Source organism: Epargyreus clarus, unplaced genomic scaffold (assembly GCF_041222505.1).
Source record: "Epargyreus clarus isolate Ecla_fem2 unplaced genomic scaffold, WU_Ecla_fem_2.2 ptg000004l, whole genome shotgun sequence".
Classification (NCBI taxonomy): Eukaryota; Metazoa; Arthropoda; class Insecta; order Lepidoptera; family Hesperiidae; genus Epargyreus; species Epargyreus clarus.
Window position 1 is genome coordinate 15,368,194 of NW_027332212.1, and position 20,959 is coordinate 15,389,152.

The window sequence follows — 20,959 nt, forward strand, 5'->3', positions numbered from 1 at the left end:
ATTAATTTAAGACCATATTTACTTAAGATTATGTATATTTCATCTTTACGTTAATGCATAAATCGAATAAAAGTTATTCAATAAAACAATGTACATATTATACAAAAATATCAGTTTTTTATTTTATTTTTCCAAAAACGGATGACAGACCCAACTATTGACATTTTACAACGATGTTAAATGTTTCTTAGTTTTTTTCACTTTTTTGGTAAAGTACCGTTAAAATGGGTAAAGTGTTAATAATTGGATCTGTCGCCCTTCATTTATACAAAGGATTCAGTCTATAAAACAGTTATAAAATATTTGCTTAAGTTTAAATAAATAAACAACCATTTTTATTTATGTATATATTACCGCCGCTGTAATTTTTAGTATATAGAGTTATTTTGATCATTTTTGCGTGATGCGTGAACAAAAATTTTACCAATTTATGATGCATTTCTATAAAATATAGATAATAATGAAAGATACCCATGCGTAAGCATGATATATTAGGAGTAGAATATACACAGTAAATTCATTCATTAAATTAAATATTACAATGAAATTATATATGGGGAACATTTTCTTACGGTTGCTGAGCACCATTTTCCGAGATGTAGATATAAATATTGAAAAATAAACTGACATTAACTAGAATGCACTTTTGTATTATTGAGAGAAGAATGAGAAGTGTACGAGTCATTTATCACTTTACTACTTATTGTGTCACGATATTTTGACTTCTCGGCAATTTTTTAAGACCACAGACAGTTCTTTTTGATTTGCCTATAAAACTATAATTATCCATTAACCATATTATTAATGTCGCAAGGCTCTTAAGTTGCACACTTGAAACAGAAAATTGTAAAACAGTTGTCCTTAGCAATGTAGTCAGTTTCCACGCAGGTATGTGTGCGCGGTCAGGCGAGCTGGCAGTGGTGGCCGCAGCCGGCCGGGCACAGCTGGTGCGCCTCCATCCAGCGCTTCATGTGGTGCAGGTGCCCGCCGTGCGAGCAGCCCTGGCACCACGCGTACAGACCGCGAACCACCTGCAAACATCACCTCGTTATTCTTCTACATTCATCGTGGCTGTAACTTTAGGTTAAGTGGCGAGGGCCGATGAAAATCCTACCATCTGCACCCATAGTTTGTTAAGTTTGGCGTTGCCGCAGGAACAGCTACAAAGGTAAAGTCCGCGCCAAACTTTGAATCCACTCTGAATACAGATGAGAGTCGCGTCGTAAACAGCAAATTGTAGATATAAGCGGGACGAAGATAGCGCGGGACCCCCCGGCATCCGTCCGCCGCCCGTTTTCGCGGGGTGCCTGGTGCGGTACCTGGTGGCAGACGGCGCAGAGGTCGGGCGCGTGGCGCGGGGCGCAGCGCTCGCAGGCGGCGCGCGGGCGGGGCGGGGGGGCGGTACCTGGTGGCAGACAGCGCAGAGGTCGGGCGCGTGGCGCGGGGCGCAGCGCTCGCAGGCGGCGCGCGGGCGGGGCGGGGGGGCGGTACCTGGTGGCAGACAGCGCAGAGGTCGGGCGCGTGGCGCGGGGCGCAGCGCTCGCAGGCGGCGCGCGGGCGGGGCGGGGGGGCGGTACCTGGTGGCAGACAGCGCAGAGGTCGGGCGCGTGGCGCGGGGCGCAGCGCTCGCAGGCGGCGCGCGGGCGGGTGCGGCGGCCGCAGCGCGCGCAGCACGCCGTCACGGAGCTCGACTGCTGCGACAGCGCCCACACGCTGCTCAGCCACGCGCACTGCACCACCTGCGCCACACGCCATACCACATACCATATAGCTTAGCATTCTTGAATTACTATAAAACGTCAATCAAAATACTGTGTGCTTATGTTCACAAGTAAACTAAATAGTTGATTCACGAGTAAGATATGTATATGGCGTACTTACCTCGGTAGCAACATTGTACAATTTGTGCCTCTGTAAAAGTTCGATATATCCCAGCAACCATTGCTCTTGAAGACTTTCGTCAATATATTGGAATAAGTCACTCCTGTAAAAGAAAACGTAAGTTAAAGACGCTCCATCTAATTATAAGAAGAGTTAATAGGTGTTTATATATCAAGCATTGGCAATAAACAAGGTGTGTGCGCGCGACCTGTGGTCCTGCAGCACGAGGCAGACGACGGCGGCGGTCTGCGTGTCGCCGAGGTCGGCGTGCTGGCGCAGCGCGCTGGCCAGCAGCGGCGCCAGCGCCATGCGGCCGCGCGCCGCCGCGCCCGCCGCGCCGCGCACCGCCAGCCCGCCCGCCGCCCCGCCGCCCGCGCCGCTCGTCAGCCCGCCCGCCTCGTGGCCCGACGACGTGTCGCCCTCCTCCGTCTTCACATGCAACAATTTGTATTTATTTTATTAATATACTTGCATAGCATTTTGTGATACACGCGATATACAAGAAGCAACATTGTACATATGAATATTTGATATACAATGCACAAATAAACACTATTTCTTGCTGGGAATATTTATACTTGAAATGTGTTCATTAATGATTAAAATGTGCTCATAACTTTTTATATTAAAATTGATTTATCATAAAATTATGTATTAATTTATACAAAAAATCCTCAATTTTTTAAAGATCCACACAAAAAAGGGGCAACATATTTAACTAATAGTGCAATAGTAGTGAATACGAGAACCTGTGAGCCGTTTGGGCGAGCGCGCACGTCGTCGGTGGCGGGCGCTGAGCCGGAGCTGGCGGAGCCGCTGGAGCCGCCGGGCGAGGCGCCGCCGCTGCCCGCGCCGCCGCCGCCGCCGCCGCTGCCGCTGCCCGCACCGCTCTCCGATGCTAAACAATTATTACCATATGAGAACCGCCTATACAGGGTAAATTTTTATTTGTACGTTGGTTTGACTAACTTAACTTAACTTGCATCCATACCCTTTATATTATAATCCGCGCCAAACTTTTAGTCCGCTCTGAAGTAGTTGCGCGCAAGTTTAGTTAGCATATACTCCATAACGTAAGGGCACATTAACGCAGCTATGTACCGTGGGCGAGAGCGGGCCGCGGAGGGTGCCGGGCTAGTCCCGAGCTGTCTTCGTCTCGCTATTATTTACTATTTGCTATTGCGACGCGACTCGTTTATATATTCAGACCGGACTCGAAGTTATACGACGTTAGACGCGGACTCTATATTCCTACAAAACGTAAAATAAAGGTTTATGACGTACCATTGGGGTCGTGCTCGTGCTCGTCGTGCGCGGGCGCGTGCGCGGGCGCGTGCGGCGCGGGCAGCGGGAAGGCCTCCTCGGGCAGCGTCCAGTCCGCCGCCTCCACGTCCACGTAGTGCGCCGACGCCGCAGACACCCAGCCCAGACTGTCTGTACACGATCATCATTTCTGTTACGAATATTCGCTACTAACTATCCACAAATTAGCATAACGTATAGTATCAGAGATGCTACGCATGAGTCAATCTTATTTACTTGTACACAGAGAACTTTAAACTATGCCCTAATGATTATAAATATATGTTGCGGCGTGTTCAGTTGACATAAGTGACATCTGTTGCAGTTCAGAAATATGTTATCTAAGATAACGGAACCAATAGATGTTTTTCATCTGTAGCATACATTTCAATTTCAATACGCCAATTCATTTTAAACAATTGGCATGATGACAAATTTTGAAAACCCCTTCTAAAAGGTACGTACATGTCTACTGATTCCAAAAATCGTATTATTTCTGCAATAAATTCAGTATTAACGAAAATAATAGCATATTTCATCCCATACAAAAGTTCAAGCAATTCAGTGATATACCGAAATGACGTCATTCGCGCCCCGATTAGCGTTTTAGACAAGGATAACCGACTACTATATTTTATACTTTCATTTTATTGAAAATATAATAATTCTTAAAGTTTTTTTTTAACTGGGTCATTTTGAGAATCCTTGCAATATATTATTTTTATATAAATCATTTATTCTTAGATTTTTAATACTGTCATCATGCCTATTACTTCGTCTAATAAAATCTAGTAATGTCAACCTTCATTTTAAACTAATTCCTCACTTTTATCTATTAAAAATTATAACGATATGTAATAAAATAAAGGTGTCTGAGACAACAAGCTAGAATGTAAACAGTAAATATAATAATGATGCGTACCGTCGTCCCGCTTGGCGAACTTAGCGGGCGGGATGTAGATGCTGTGCGTGGGCAGCCCCAGCACGCCGCTGTTCTTGTGCACGCGGCTCTCCGCCCACTCCTCCACCTCCTCCAGGGGCTCCTCCTCCACCGCGCTGACCAACAATATTAAAATAACTATGGTTTTCATACAAACGTAACTTAAAAATAAACAAAGTTAAAGAGATACTTGAAGTGAATTTAAAAATAGTAAGGATACTATAAGACTGTATTTATTGACTAAATGGATTAAATATGTGGTTCCGCATGTGATTCGTCATATGGTTGATGTATGGGTACTTGTTGTACACGTTCGTGTGTGGCCTTTATATTATTAGGACGCCATGACCACGTCGCCAGCAACCGGATCCAAACAAAATATATAAATGAGATATCTCACCTAGGAAAGATTAGCAACGTCGTCGCATGGTGCTCGTTAAGATAAGAATCTATATGTGTATATGTATGGTGCGTGTGGTTGTGTATATGTGCGCATGTGCATACGTATATGTGTGTATGTACTTGTATAGCGGCGCGGCGGGCAGCGGGTCCTGTCTGTCGGCGCGGTCGGGGCGGTCCGGGCGGTCGGCGCGCGGCGGCGGGGCGGGCGGCGGCGGGGCGCGCGCGGGCTGGGCGCCGCCCGCCGCCGCGCCGCCCACCGTGCTGTACGCCAGACGCACCACGTTCCACACGTGCGCCACCTGTCGACGACACACGGCCGAGTATTATACCCGTTCCTTCGAACCCGTATTACTTTTCCTTGAAAATAATGAAACAATTGACACTTCACAAAATTCTTAGTAGAAATGGGGGTAAAATACTTTATTCAAAATAGTCTGCTCTTAAAGAAGATATATTATATCTTAAAGATATTTTAGCTTGATTCTAGATTGTAAGTAATCAAAGTTTTGGAAAATGATAAAAATATGCAAGAGGATTACTCCAGTCATTCTTTCAGTACGGTCTCAAAAATATACCTAGATAGAATAGACAGTTTCCAGGAACAACAAAGATTACCCATTACATTGAAAATTAATTCGAAAGAAAGTGAAAGGTGCGAACAAGCTGGTAAAGTCCGCCGCAAACTTCTGGTCCGCTCTGAAGTTGTTGCGCGCAGGTTTAGTTAGCATAGACTCCGTAACGTAAGGGCACCGAGACGCAGCAGGCGAGAGCGCACAGCGGATGAATGCCGGAGAGGTCCCGCGCTGTCTTCGTCCTGCTGATATCTACAATTTATAATAGCAAATATAGAAACGAGTCGTTTCTATATTCGGAACTGACTAGCAGTTTGGTGCGGATTCTACTCACCATGTGTCGATCGTACTTGGCGGCGACCTTGGCGTTGTGCTCGGCGAGCAGGTGCGGCGGGTCCCCGCGCATGCGGTAGTGTCTGGCGCAGGCGACGGCGGGCGGCTCGCGCTGCAGCGGGTAGTGGCGCGCCAGCGTGGACGCCGCGCTGCACGAGAACGCGCCCTCCAGCGCCGCCTGCGCCGCCGCGCTCAGCGACCCCGCCGTCGGCTGCTTGCGACTGACCACAACGACATCACACTATACACTGCTCACACTGTGCCAGACATTCATATGGAACAATGTCACAGTGTACAGAGACTATTACAGTAGTTTCACAGAAAATTAATAATGATCTGCATGGTGAAGCGATTGCCATACCGATTTGCTGCAGCTAGACAGATGTCTAAATAATAAATTTAGATTTATATTCTAAGTCTGGGTGTTTATGTATCCATTTCAGTATGTGTTTTTTTTCATAATATAGGAGTAGCAGTCGAGCATGCAGTCCACCTGATGGTAAGTTAATAAAACCCATGGACATCTGTAATTAACCCTAGATAGGATTAGATATTCCTACCTGAGGTCGGCCACAGATGTGCCACTAAGGACTAAGTTGGAACGCCCCGGAAAGGTATGTCTTCCTTATCACACCCTTCTGCTTCATAACAGCTGTGCCCAACACTGCTGTTATGAAGCAGAAATAGGTGTCCCGCTGGAGTCGAACCACAAAGGGTCCTGCCACCTGCATTTTAGTATATGTTCACAGAGGGACACAGAAAATGTTAGTGTGAAACCATGAACATTAAAAGCATCAGATCGAATTTATTATCTTACAAATTAACAACATCCCTATAGCTTGATAACACTGATAAGTTTTCTGTTATTATTAGGTTAATAATAGAAATATTCATTGGAGAAACTGCATAGCTCATGGAAGTAATCCACACAAAAAAGAGAATCGGTCTGATTAGGGCAATTCGGTGCTTACCCGAGCCCGGGCACGTGTCTCTCTAGCGGCGCGTTGTGCGCGTGGTGTTGGGCGGGCGGCGGGTGTGCGGGGTGCGGCGGCTGGGCGGGCGGCGCGGCGGCCAGCAGCGCGGGCAGCGGGCAGTCGGGCACGGCGTGCGCCAGCTGCCCGCGCGCCGACACGCACACGCCCTGCGGGTTGGCCCACAGCACCGGGTGCGCCGCCTCGCTGAACCGGTGACGGTACAGCGAACAGTCCTGCACGCATACACACACGTTTATATACCAACTGACGGAGTTTAGGCCTCAAATATGACCGAATTGAAACTACTATTATTAAAATACTTTATAAAAATTGAATTTTATATGGAGAAAATGAAAAAAAAAATTATAACCAAAGTTTATAAGTCGGTCATAATTAACAAAAATCTTAATCAACCATTTATACATATGTTACATACCTTAATTACAAAATTTTATTAAATGTGACATATCGTTGCATTAGACAATATTATTTGATTTAATGTTTTTTATTTATTTTTTCATATCTTTACATAATAGTTCTGTCGTTCATTTGTTTTTTTTATTAAGTGTACACACATGGCGTTCTTTTTTTTGAAACACTATACTATAATATGAAAATCCATTTTCATGCGTAAAGACGATTATAAATATGTTTGCATGTGTAGTTTGTACGAATTATGTGTTTATGTGTAAACGTGTGTGTTCATGTGTATATATGCAACGTACCCGGCTGGTGGAGAGGAAGGCGTTGGGTGAGGCCTGCCAGGCGATGGCGGTGGTGACGTCGCGGTGCTCGGCGAAGGTGGCGAGCGGCACGTGCGGCCGCCGCACGTCCCACACGTGCACCGCGCAGTCCAGCACCAGCGCGCACGACGCCACCTGGTACCTGACACACAACACACGCGTCAGCATCACACTACTGTCACGTTTACTATTGCTATCGCATGCATTCGTATTCATTCCTTACGATATGCTTTAAAGTGAGTAAAACCAGTAATTTCTAAAGTCCATTCTAAAATATTTTTTTTCAGAAAGTATCCTTATGTGCCTAACAATACAAAAGATAAAGAAAGTAACATATTCGGTTTAAATCTCAATACGATCAAATACAAAAAGAGAGACTGTTGACACATAAACAATGAGTTGTTTTTATTACCTCTTCTGAGGTCTCCATTTGACGTGACCGACAGACGCAATCGTGTATATAGTGTACTCCAAATTGGGTTTTGCGTGGATGTCCCATACCTGCAAATTATTTCAATTCTATAAAACCATATTATAATGCAACTAAAACTGTTTACTTGGGATAATAAAATACAATAAATATCGATATGTTAACAGAATTGGAATCTAGTCGCAATTAATACGACAGGAAGCAACAGTAGTGTCTATAAGTAATTTACATGTTGCCTTTGCCTTATCGAGCACTTGAGTAGTAACATAAGGTTAAGCGTCAATTTATAATTGTGCCGCAGATGTATAATGATACTGCTTAAACCTAGGCACGTAGGTCCTTATATCTATTTACGATTTTTATGATACGCATCATATGCATCAAATTATGTATATGAATGCAACTCTAGGCGTGTTCTGACCGATATCAATAGTGGCGTGATAACCGTCGCCTATTATTATTTATTAGCACGAACAAATCAACAAATAGCTGCAGCCAGACGGAGTTATCTCTGCTAACCTACTTAGCCGCACGCGCGCCGTCTGCTGACCGAACGATACATTATGTTATACACACTCCTATTGATTAGTATTAAAATTATAGTTGTTGTTGTAATTTAATGTAATTAATTTCAAGTATTAATTCATCCATTATGCTGTTAGTAAATAATTCCTGTTCCAGAATGACTACACTGACTAATTTTAAATCTACTTTAGAACTATGACCTATGCAATGGTATACCATTGATGATATACCACATTCTATACCATTACTGTCTTGCTCTCTGTTGCGTGAACCTGTACCAAGATATAAAGCAAGCCAAGTAGAATATGGATTAATTCGTTATTAAAATAAAATCTTGGAAATTGATCCTGGTCACCACTTCTCCATGTAAGCTCCGTGTGAGCTGTGATAGTATAATCGGCGCCAACCTGCTAGTCTGCTCTGAAGTTGTTGCGAGCAGGTGTAGTCATACAATTTGCTATGGCGACGCGATTCATTTCTATATTCAGAGCGGACTAGCAGTTTTATGCGGAGTATACCTTGATAGTCTTATCCCTGGAGGCGGTGGCGAGCCAGGGCACGTCGGGGTGCCAGTCGCAGGCGAAGACGGGCCCCGAGTGCGCGGTGAACTGGTGCAGCGCGCGCTCGTGGCGCCGCGCGTCCCACACCTGTACCGTGCCGTTCTCCGACACGGCCGCGAACGCGTGCGCGTGCTCCGCGTGCGGACTGAACTGCACGTCGCGGATCGACTCTGTGTTGCTGTGTGCATAACACAAACAATGTGTATCACATAGATGACCAAAGAAAACTTCACTCATACACACGTTTCTGCTAGGTGCGATATATAAATTTATATATTTATATTTCACAAACAAATGCTGTAGATGGAAAATAGACACACTTTTTAGTTGTACCATATGGAATCCACATGTATATGATATTTGTGACCATTGTCTATTTGATAATAAAAATAATTTTGAACACTATTACATAAGCAGTTTTTGTTGATTTCATCCCAATATTATCCCAGTCGAATACCCACGTGTACTACTGGTAATATTGGGATTAATAACTTAATTTAACTGAATAAAAATCTTATTAGCCAAATTGGTTAAAGAGCATAGACCAAATTATATCTGTAACAATGAAATACAGAAGAATATTTACCTGATAAATGTTCTGGCAACCTCCTTCATCCTGAGATCAAAGCATTTCATCATACCATCCTGGGAGCCAGATATCAACAGAGCTGGATCTGTGAGGTGGAAGCTCACCTGAAATAATCAGTTTCCCTTATCTTATTGTCTCTCCACACAAAACAAGATATTTCTTTTTTTGACTTTTTGAAACCTTACTATTACCAACTAATTTATTAAAACCAAATGCCATACCTTATTGACAGTTCTCTTGTGGTCAGAGAACACATGCTCTTGCTTGGAGCGGCCAGAGCGGCCCAGGTTCCACACCACCACTGCTCCATTTGTTGCTGCTGTGGCTAATGTGTTCTCTACAATACCAAATTTAGAGGCAATGTATAAGGAGGTGTTATTACAAAATAAACCTTCAGAAGAACCTTAAGCACAAATTAATTTCTCACTATAGAAATTAAGCACTAAAACATACCTTCAATAGAGCTCCATGCCACATCAATGGAGGAGAAGTTAAGATTCAAATTTTTGCCAACCCTCAGGTTGCATACTTCTGAAAATTCGTTTTCGCCTATCGAAAATACTTTGAACACTGTGAACAATAAAATTTTACATAATTGTAATTGATGTTCAAAAGTAAGCTAGCTTACAGTATATTATTAATGTTTAAAGGTTCCATTTACATCCAGTTTTGAATTTACATGCCTATCGGAGATGATATTTTCAGAGATAATTATTCTTGTTACTGATAAGATGAATATTAATCTGGCTATGGAACCACCATTTAGGAACAATTCACAGTAACTAACCATTTCTGCCCGCTATAACCACTTGAGTACAGTCCTTGTTTAACGCCAAAGCATTGGCGGGCCCTTCTTGAGACACGCAAATCGTGTTTGATGGAATCATTGTAGTAACAATATATTTCAGAATATCTTCATAACCAAATCAAAAACATTCTTTTGTTAATATCATAATTGCAGAATAATCGCACTTTGTATAAGCTAACCACTGCATGTTAATAAGTGTATAGTCTTAATTATTTAGATAAGCGAGCCGTATGAGAACTGCGATTGATAAAATATTTGGATTTAATACGGATAACGGGATAAACAATGTTCACGTTCACAAGACATAAATATTTTTATTATTCTTTCGTTCGTCGATCGTCTGTCACTCTTTCTTTTAGGAAGTTAGTTGTCATTTTCAAATGTCAATATACTGTGTCAATGTCAGTAGTGATGACTAGCAGCTGTTTCGTCAAAATGTATGTTAACATTTAGTTTCGTCAAATGTTAAAAAATATATATTACTAAAAGTAAAACTTGATATGAATATGGACACTAAGTGTAGAGTTTATATTGATATTAAATAATAGATCCCATGGATGTTATATTTCTAAAGCAAAAGAGCAAAATATACAGATTACTTATAATATTAGTAACCTAAAATTTATTATCTACAGTTGGTGGCATATTTAAAGTGATTAAATGTCAAATTGACAATTGTTATTCGCCAAATATTACGAATATTATAATTTAATTTTTAATTTGGTTTCTTAAAACATAGTATTGATATGTTTACGAATAAGCCGATGGAGGTCATATAAAAATATTATATTTCAAATAGTATGTGAGACGTGTAACAGGTACTGTTAGAAAAAAGAATGGACGGTGGAGATCGTATTTTGGTGGCCGCTGGTCTGACCGCGGCCGTGGTAGTGGGGGCGTTTGTGCTGTGGGGGCCGGGCGGGGCGCCCAAGGTGCGCAAGCGGCGGGGGCAGATCGCCGGGCTGCAGAACCTGGGCCGCACGTGCTTCCTCAACACCCTGCTGCAGGCGCTGGCGGCGTGCCCCTCCTTCATAGAATGGCTCCGAAAGTATGCCAAATCCGATGGACACAACAGTATGATTACCACACTGTATACAGTCATTGAAGGTATGTTTACAAAGCTTGCTTTGGTTATTCATAATATAGGTCAAGTGATTTCTCTACTAATCTGTGTAAAATAAGATGTGTATTCAGTTCTACTGCTGACTCAGGTGAAATTCGTCATAAATCCTCAATATTTGAGTAAAAAGATGTTAGGGGATATTCCTACAATAATAAAACATTTACTTGTTCTTCTCCCCAAATTGTGTTGGTCAAATAATTACCACTACACTAAAACTATTCCATATTCCACAGTCTATAATACCTGAAGTATGGTTGGACATAAGTTAGCATACAAAACTAATAAATCCTAATTAATTAAATGATAAGCAATTCATATTTTGAATATGCGGTGAGAATTAGAAGTAAAATACTTGACAGCATATAGTGAAACAGATTGAATACAATAATTGTGGAAAAAATGTAATCAATTGTAATTGTATAATATTTTTATTAACAGTGGTAAATGGGACACATGAATCTGCTCGTGGAACCCCAGTCTGTCCTCTGGGGGTACTCCAAGCCCTGAGGGCAGCTGGTTGGGTTGTGCCGGCAGACCAGCAGGATGCACATGAGCTCCTCCATGTATTATTGTCTTGCATTGAAGAGGAGACCACTGCTATGTCTAAGAAGGTAAGATATAAAAGTTTATTTGTCACTAGTTTTTGCCCGCAGCTTCGCCCGCGTTTAAAAGAAAATAATATGACATACTAACTTACATAAAACTGATTTCGTACTCGAAATTCATACCTTAATTGGAACAACAGTGGCACCATCTGGCGAAAATTGGTCGTACCAACTCTGGAACCTTTGTGGGCTCATGGACAACAACTTTGCTAAAGATCATAAATGCTTATTTTAAGATTCAATCCTTACTAATATCGAAATAATCGATTTTTTTGGTCCAAAGATCGATTCTCCGATTAATAGATCTTAGATCGCCATCCCCATTTCCTGTGGGATTTGCAGGATAAAAACTATCATTTGTCCGTTCTTGGGTCTCAGACTATCTTTGTACAAATTTTCATTAATATCAGTTCAGTGTTTTGGCGTGAAGAAGAGACAACTAGACAGACAGACAGAATTACTTTCGGATTTATAATATTAGTAAGGATTTTTTCCCATAAAGAAACACCTTATGAAGTAGGTGGTGGTAGATATATTGACGTTCAAAAAGACTACTGTAAAGAATCTACTTTGAATAACATATTTTGAATTGATTTGAATTTTTTTCTACATCTAAAATTGGGTACAAGTTTTTCTGCACTGAGTAACTGGGTATACTTATCCATGTTGTTCCAATGAGGATTGATCTCTACCAATCTCCATTCCATCTCTCTTTGGAGGTGGGTATTCTAATCACTGCTACATTTTTGACTATATTTAATGGCTTAATTTTGTACATAGAAAGACAATCTACACAAAGCCATTCAAGGTGTAATATGTTTTAAATATAATGTAATCTGTTGTAGCCGGGTTGCCTGTCGGACGCGCTGGGTCTGGGCGGCGGGCGCGCGTGGTCGGCGCTGGCGTCGCCCGCGTCGCCGCCCGCCGCGCCGCTGGCGCTGCGCCCCGACACGGGCGACGCGCCGCGCCCGCCGCGCCCCGCCTCCGCCGCGCCGCCCGGCGAGCCAGACCTCGTCGACCCCGGTGACATTTTTTTTATAAATATGATTTAGGAGAAGCAGAAGACCATGCAGTCCAACTGATGGTAAGTGATTACTGCCGCCCATGGACATATGCAATCAAGCCTAGATAGGATCAACTACAGATGCACTACAGAAAAGTATGTCTCCCTTACCACACCCTTCAAACCAGAACACAGCAGCGATTGACACTGCTGTTAATAGGCAGAAATAATTATGTAACCCACTGAGTAATCTGAACTTTGTTTTGTTTAGAGTATTAATATCAGTTGTGGTTTCTGAGATCAAAATAAACATCACTTGAATGTAATACACATTTGTAGTAACAGTAGTAGACATAAATAGTGGTCAGCCAGGTGTATCTTATTTCTTATGCATTAGTGTACAAATATCTGGGTTATTTTGGGTATGTGCTATTGGTGTATGCTATTGTTGATGATAAGTAGATAGTAGTAGTAAGTAAAATAGCACAAGTAATGAAAGTAATGTGATGTATTTTGCCTTATCAATCAATGATCTCATAATTCTTTATAAATCTCAAAGTAGGATAACAAAACTTCATTTGAAACAAAAGTCAATAAGATAAAGATAGTTGGTAGCTGTTGCCTCTTGTTCATATATGTTATTTCTGTGAAAAACTGCGGTTGATTCACCCCATGTAGATAAGGTGCATGTGATATGTAATGTAGATATAGTTGTGGTGACACCTCACCATATCTACCAAAAACTTCAGAACAAGCCACACGTCCATTTACATCATTTACATTGTTACTAGCTGACCTGGTAAACGTTGTCTTACCATATAAATAAAAAAATGTTAAGGGTGAACAACCCCTATCACTTAGGGGTATGAAAAATATGTAGTAGCTGATTCTCAGACCTACTGAATATGCATATAAAATTTGGTGAAAATCGGTAAAGCCGTTTCGGAGGACTACGGTAACGAGTATTGTGACATGAGAATTTTATATATAAACAATCGTATGTAAACAGGGCGAATCAAGCGTATTTTTCTCATGAGTAAATAGTAATATGTGTGTGTGTGTGTGTGTCCAGAGCCGGCGCCGGAGCCGGCGCGGCTGTCGCGGCTGCCGCGCGGCGTGTCGCGCTCGTTCTGCCACCTGGGCGCGGCGGGGCGGCGCTGGCCCGCCCCGGCGCCGCCGCGCGCGCCGCCCGCGCCGCCCTTCCGCGGCTCGCTCGCCTCGCGCACGCAGTGCACCGTCTGCTCCACTAAGGTACACGACGATAACATTTTTTATATCCATGTGAACAGCTTTAACATCTGCAGATAAATCACAACTAAAGACATTCTTATCATTACATTTATCTAATGAGGCCTGAACTGACTTGAACATTGATCAAATTAATTTTCACACAGTAATCCTAGTTTCAGACACCGTAGAGCACACTTATAACAGCACTTCAACATAGATTTCTTTACATATTTTTTTCATTGTTGCACTGATAATAAAGGTTTATGAGTATTTTTGTTCAACAGAGTCCAATACGGTATGACAAATTCGACAGTATTTCACTCTCCATGTCTAACTCTAGCACGGGTCTCAGTGGCACATATAGTTTATCTGGTAAGTAATGATTCATACTTTGAAATAAAAATATTTTATATTTCATTTAGATAACTTTGAAATATTTACAAATACAATCTTTCATGTTATTATCAATATAAGGCAATGAATATTCTCTTGTACCTTATAGGTCTACTGCGAGCGTTCACAGCGCCGGAGTTAGTAAAGGGCGTGCGCTGCACAAAGTGCAGCCCGGAACCACAGGCTGGAGCCGGAGCGCCCGAACAGGGCTACACTAAACACATTAGGACCGTTAGCTTTGGCAAGGTATGTGAATGTAACAAAAATATTTGAATGTAGTTCATTTAAATTTTAAGTTTAATTTTTAATCAAATTATAGTTTCTACTTTTTAGTTAAATAATTTTATTTTAATTAGTAGCTAATGCTATGCCTTGACAGACAGATTGCAGGATAACGGGAGATTAAAAACAAATACTTAGTAGTTGTGCTATCGATGATATCGATCGATGCTATCTAAGTACCATTTGCATACAATAACTGTTGGCGTACGTGTCGCAGCTGCCGACGTGCCTGTGCCTGCACGTGGGGCGCGTGGAGTGGGCGGGCGGCGCGCTGAGCAAGCGCGGCGAGTTCGTGTCCTTCCCCGAGACGCTCTCCGTCGCGCCCTACGCCGTCGCGCAACGCCCGCAGGTATGTCCTTGTATCATGATAAACGTACAAAGGATACCCTCCGGAGAAGCTGGTGTAATTTTATTTTTTTATCAACGATTTAATAGGAATTTTTTATGAGTTTTTAGCAGTTTTTACTTTTCTGACCTCTTATCTGCACAATACATTTCTTTATAAGAAGTCAACCCCTAACATTTATTCCCTTCAACTTTGTCGTGGTGCTTAGGGGACACCCTGAATATTTATAAGAATTGAAGGATATCTAACTTTTACTTTGATAAAGTAATATTTTTATTCAAATACAAGTTAGTCTTGGTTAAGATTATTATTTCTGAGAAAACTTCAGAATAATAAGTATAATCTAAAATATTTTTATATAAAAATGCAACACTGTAAAAAATTACGTTACTTTATCAACTTATTTTCGAGTTTCATGCACAATAATATATAAAAGGTGAATTTTAATATACTAAAGTCATTGACTTGGAAAGCTTAATACTTAACTTACAAATGTTGCTTTACTTGTGTAGCGACCTCTCGCTATTCGTCAAGAGATGGCGCTGCTGAGTTTTTTAATCATTTTGCATATATACAAACTCGGAACTGATACTGCGGGGGCACGGCCGCTCCCGGTGACTCCTGGTGACTCCAACGTGATCGACTTTGGCAAAGGGATATCTCCCGCCGGGCTAGGTGATCATGCCCGGGGAGCGGCCGTGCTCCAACTGTCTCAATTGTGAGCTTGTATATATGCAGGATATTTAGAAAACTTCGATAGCGTGATTCAGAATACTCGTGGCGCCATCTTTTGACGAGCAGCGGAAAGTCGCTACACTTGCATATTTGTTAAGCCAGCAGCACATCTCTCGAGAATGTCCATATGAAGTTATCCAACCTTGCAGCCGGACCTGGCGTCGCTGATCAGCGCGGGGCGGCTGCGCGCGGGGCTGTCGGCGCTGAACGCGGCGGCGGCGGACGAGCGCGCGCTGTACCGCCTCGCCGCCGTCGTCGTGCACGTCGGCGGGCCCAGGTCCGGACACTTCGCCACCTACCGCCGCGGGAACGGCTTCGAGAGCAAACGGTAATGACGCTACTTTACGTTTAACGAATATTTTAAGCAGAGGATAAGAATTAACGGATATAAACTATAATTTATTTATTTTTAATTTTTTCACTAGGCGAACACATCATCCCATACAAACAGACTATAAAACAATACATTCATCCCATAACATTGTACAATACGAGTATTTACTTTTAAAAGATTTTAAATTGCGCACATGCCGAGTTTCTTTCGCCACTTCCTCTTCATAACGAACCACTTTCTAAGGCGGTAGTAGTTTGTTGATGTTAAAAAAATTCTCTATGAATAAATAATATAAACTATATACATAACTATATATATAAATGCAATTTTTGATAAGAAGCGAAGCCTTCGTGATTCGACTAGAGATGCCTATCTCTACATTGTAACAGGTTTATGAAGTGTTATTGCTCACAGATTTAGGAACTGTCTCAATGCATCTGTCGCCGATCTCTAATATTATTAAAATTTACTGACATCAATCCTACATGAAAGTAGGTACAAATGTCCATGGCAGGCCACTGCCACATTCTATGAGGAAGTTTGTATACACGTTTTCTAATCCTAGATAATAGATCATATCTTTTAATATTTGTATTCTGCAGGTGGTGGTACACGTCGGACACGCTGGTGCACGAGGTGTCGCTGGCGGAGGTGCTGCGCTGCGCCGCCTACATGCTGTTCTACGAGCGCTGCGCCGAGCCCGCGCCGCCGCTCACCACGCACTTCTGAGCCGCTCACACCACACACAATGTGTCTCGAACCTTGTATTACTGAACATGTACCATTGGATACGTGTGTATTCATGGTTACGATATAGAAGATGAAAAAGGAGTCGATTGTAATAAAAATGCGCACATGTTGAACTTACAACGTTCAATTAACGACGAAGCTAATATGGAATCCAAAATAACTTCGATAACGCACAATACGCACGATATTGTAAGACCTATAGTCTTACAATATCGTGCGTATTGTACATTTTTCTGCATAATAGTATGAACTCAGTATATAACATTTGTATACTATGTCCGTTAAGAAATGGATTGCATTAGAGAAAGAAATTACCTATCTATTATATATAAAAGAGGCAAGCACGCATATACCACCACTACTTGACGTCAGCTACAGCCCAAGTACTACGTTGAAATGCTTCGTGTAAGTGTTACATTTACCAGATTTCAATTTAGAACACAGCAGTGCTTAAACTGCTTAACCATGTTATAAGCGGGGAATAAAACTCCTATAAGGAGGAATGAAATATGAAAAAATATTGTAATAATGTGGTGTAGATATGAAACGAAAATTGGCTGTAAGTATGTAGGTATGCAATTTTTTTTATTAATAATCAATATTAAACTTTGTCATTTTATCTAATATTTGTCCCAAATTTTTCACTTTTCAGATAAAGATCTAATAAGAAATTATAAATAATCTGACTGAAATGAAAGTTTCTACTTTATGGTAGGTATGTCTTGAAAATTTCAAACCTAGAAAGCTGTGGTTTACGAAATTAAAATGAACCTCATATATAAAAATACTATATATTGCGAATTTTAATTTCAGTGACATCACCCACCTAAAATAATATATTATTGAGTATGTACATCACAAAATACATGTTTAGTTGTTGGCACGTAAAGCCTCTCTCTGTCGGAGCACTACCGCCGACCCTTGAGCTCATGGCAATTGCATAATATTGATAGATAGAATAGTAAATTTAGCCAAAAATAGAATAAGTCGAGTTTTCAGGTCTTTCGGTAAAGTAACAATTGAATACAGTGCTTTATGGTTTTAAATCCGTATAAAATATAATAATTGCCCATTTTATACCATCGTCATGTGAAGTTTCACGATGGTGAAATGGCCTTCCTGCTTCCAGTTTCTTCGTTTTTAGGGCAAGTACGAAATTTTCTTAATGAATAACCGCAATGTTGGTGGCATAATGGTTCATCTGATACGCGCATTTTACGTTTATTAAATCTTTTTGCGATGAAATAATCCCTGAAGTTTAGAAACGTGTCAGAAACTTCAAAGATTAAAAAAAAAAAGCTAAAAGGTGCATTCATACCACTGTAATAAAAAATTGCTTCATAATATTAAACTTGTAAGACAAGTTATTTAAATTTTAATCATAAATTGTTTTAGACACACTTGAAATTTTTCAGTATTAGAAGATGTGCTCACTATAAAGCTAAGCGGGTTACGTTAAACATGCGTTTTAATTTATTAATTATAAACATTGTCTCAAAGTTAAATTTTAATAGTGTGGTGCAAGGTATCACGCATTAGGTACGCAAACAGGTTAAGTATAAATATATGTGGTAGGGTTTCAGAGGCAAAACCATTTCTATTTCGTATTCAATGAAACCCTGTGATAATGAAGCAATTAAGGATGTATGAAGAATTATGTAAGGCCTCTAAGCCTGTAATAATGGATTCATTAATTTTACGAAAAACGCTTCTGAAAAAAAATCATCGGTGCTAGATAGTTGTTGAAACTATCTGAATGAGATTTAATTCGTAGATTAAAATTATGTGTATTTTATACTTGTAAAAATCTATAAAATCATCCGACTCTTAATCTCCACTAGTTTTCGAAGTTGATGTACCAGTAACTTATATTTCTTAGTGCATTTATGGTAAAGCTACATATCTGTGCGCTCTCGTATTAGGTACATTTAAAATGTACTGTAGTAAGAAACATTAGCATTATAAATTATTTTTAATACCGTGTTGTAGCATTTTCCTCCAAGCGCGGTTTAGTCGTGATGTTATGTCCATTATTTCTATAATGCACAGGCAGTCATTTTATTACAATAAAACATATTATGCTGAGATGACTGCGCGTGGGCGTCGTAATTCATATGGAGAGCTTGGTCTCTAAATCATGATACAAATAAAATGAAATGAAATGTGTGCCATATTATTTGCCTTTAGACTTTCTTATTAACATTGCGACATAGACATTTGGTATGGTCAAATAGGTTGAGAAACAATGCTCAATAAGCAGTTATACTGTGGCCATATACATTCAAAGATTATACACCTTTAAATGTCTTCTGCTTAGCCTTGCTATGTCACACTAACATTTTTCTTTATATGAATGACTTTTTCTGAATTTAGAAAACTATATTTTTTAGAATTTCAACATGATTTGTAAAATTCTTCTCAATTATTTACTGTAGCTATGACTAGTATTTATTGTAGTAATTATTATATACTATAAAATTAGGCAATCGCCATTGTTTCAACACTTGTGTCGAATGAGGACAAACGTATATGATAAACGCCTAGATACCGCGCCGCCCATAATTGTATTAAAATGTTTAATTTTAACAATTATATATTTACGATTGTGGGGCTTCACTTAGTGTGGTGTGGAATACATGTTTTATGTACCATCTTTGATCATAAAATGTAATCAAAGAAAATTGGTAAAGTGACAAATATACGCAATGTGAAGTCTTACCATTACATTAAACCCCGTATTTTATGCATGGCGCTGATAAAATTGACACTAAGTGACTGTATGAGTTGAAGTCTATTATAAAGATTTTATGATGTACACTCTATCATTGTATAGATGTTTAATTTGCACAAAATGTAAGAATCAATAGGAGCATCCATTGATTCTAAGGTCTCAATGAATAATTATTAACAATTAGTCTTTAACAAACAGGTCTATTGTTATATACCATCATCATTGTAATCTAATTTCGTCCTTTTGTACTTATGTATGTTAGAGAACATAATTCTTCATTAAAATACTACCTCTGGGGGCACCCAAGGGTTTTACATAATGGTGATAAGATTTTTCTTCATAACTGTTATGACTAGGAGGAAGACTGAATAGAAAGGCACCAGTGACGAATATTCATTTTTATGAATTTAACTCATGAATCATTTAATTTACGGGTACGAAGAAGTGATTATTTTACAATATGAACTTTCTCAAAACATGATATTCTGATGTACCTGGGTATAAGCTTGTTTACATATAACTTTACAGTTTGAAGTGAAGCTTACATTTTTAAAACTTGAAGCATTTAACTATTGTGTACTATTAAAATATTCAATTTTTAGCAGCTATTTAATAATTTGTAATGTTAATTTTGTAAGCCTAAGTTTTGGGTGTCTTAGTGTGTTGATTTAAAGTAAATATTGCACAATTGAGCTTTATACAATTTCATAATGTTATATAAAATCCCCAAAGGGCTTTTAATCAATTTGAATATAAAATTTATGTTAAATGTGATAGGGATGCTTCTTATAGAAATATTTTATTGGTATAGTAGTGTAGTAACATAATCATTACAATTATCTTATAATAATCGTTACAAAACTGTAGAATCCAGTGCAGTGTGTCATATAACTGACTGTATGTAGAAGAGTAAATAAATTATGTAGATTCAAGTAGGGTCACAGTTCTTTAATTGTCTTCTTGATGTTATTTATATTTTGCTGAAATTAGCGTCAATTTGCTGTAGCACAAGTGTTTTTTGTGAATATTTTCTAAAGTACCTATATTAATTGTATGTCTCCTCTACACTCTGGCACCATTATTTTCATGTAATTTTGTTCCTATTGCTTTTATTGTTGTTGGTGATGACTGTACTTCCAGAGGAACACATGTGGCAATGTAGATAGGATGGATTGTTTGAGCTATTAATAAATGTTTATAATAAATTGTATTATTAAGTAAAATGGGATTTTTCTTTCTTCTTTTCTTTTATAATATTAAACATTATTATGATGAATTAAATGGATGTAACAGTGCGCGGCTGTGACATGTCTCTGTTTTTCAAGTGTAATAATCCAAAACCCTTAAATGGCGTTATTTTTAGTAGGA

At 40.1% G+C, this 20,959-nt stretch overlaps 2 protein-coding genes across 2 annotated transcripts; one reads left to right on the top strand and one right to left on the bottom strand.

Annotated features, from left to right (window-relative positions):
- Positions 1 to 17: 17 nt before the first annotated feature.
- Wdr24 (WD repeat domain 24) lies at positions 18 to 10,421 on the bottom strand. Its single transcript, XM_073093572.1, has 17 exons — positions 10,039 to 10,421; positions 9,705 to 9,821; positions 9,473 to 9,588; positions 9,249 to 9,355; positions 8,621 to 8,840; positions 7,560 to 7,648; positions 7,130 to 7,289; positions 6,402 to 6,637; positions 5,432 to 5,651; positions 4,646 to 4,824; positions 4,106 to 4,239; positions 3,166 to 3,315; positions 2,631 to 2,779; positions 2,090 to 2,310; positions 1,882 to 1,984; positions 1,578 to 1,739; positions 18 to 1,031 (listed from the first exon to the last, which is right to left on the bottom strand). Exons 1-17 carry the CDS (start codon positions 10,136 to 10,138, stop codon positions 903 to 905), a joined length of 2,592 nt encoding a protein of 863 aa, XP_072949673.1. The 5' UTR covers positions 10,139 to 10,421; the 3' UTR covers positions 18 to 902.
- Positions 10,422 to 10,690: 269 nt separating this feature from the next.
- On the top strand, positions 10,691 to 20,814 carry Usp30 (ubiquitin specific protease 30). Its single transcript, XM_073093584.1, has 9 exons — positions 10,691 to 11,166; positions 11,621 to 11,793; positions 12,633 to 12,810; positions 13,863 to 14,041; positions 14,305 to 14,392; positions 14,523 to 14,659; positions 14,913 to 15,044; positions 15,926 to 16,104; positions 16,713 to 20,814. Exons 1-9 carry the CDS (start codon positions 10,896 to 10,898, stop codon positions 16,837 to 16,839), a joined length of 1,464 nt encoding a protein of 487 aa, XP_072949685.1. The 5' UTR covers positions 10,691 to 10,895; the 3' UTR covers positions 16,840 to 20,814.
- The last annotated feature ends 145 nt before the right edge of the window (positions 20,815 to 20,959 follow it).

Bases quoted from the DNA above. Each gene is read 5' to 3' on its own strand.
- Wdr24 (XM_073093572.1), bottom strand. From the start codon at position 10,138: ATGATTCCATCAAACACGATTTGCGTGTCTCAAGAAGGGCCCGCCAAT. The intron at 7,649-8,620 runs GTATACTCCGCA...AATAATTTGCAG, and splicing joins CCAGGGATAAGACTATCAAG to GTATGGGACATCCACGCAAA. The intron at 2,311-2,630 runs GTTCTCGTATTC...TTGCATGTGAAG, and splicing joins CTCGCCCAAACGGCTCACAG to ACGGAGGAGGGCGACACGTC.
- Usp30 (XM_073093584.1), top strand. From the start codon at position 10,896: ATGGACGGTGGAGATCGTATTTTGGTGGCCGCTGGTCTGACCGCGGCC. The intron at 12,811-13,862 runs GTGACATTTTTT...GTGTGTGTCCAG, and splicing joins GCCAGACCTCGTCGACCCCG to AGCCGGCGCCGGAGCCGGCG. The intron at 14,393-14,522 runs GTAAGTAATGAT...TGTACCTTATAG, and splicing joins TGGCACATATAGTTTATCTG to GTCTACTGCGAGCGTTCACA.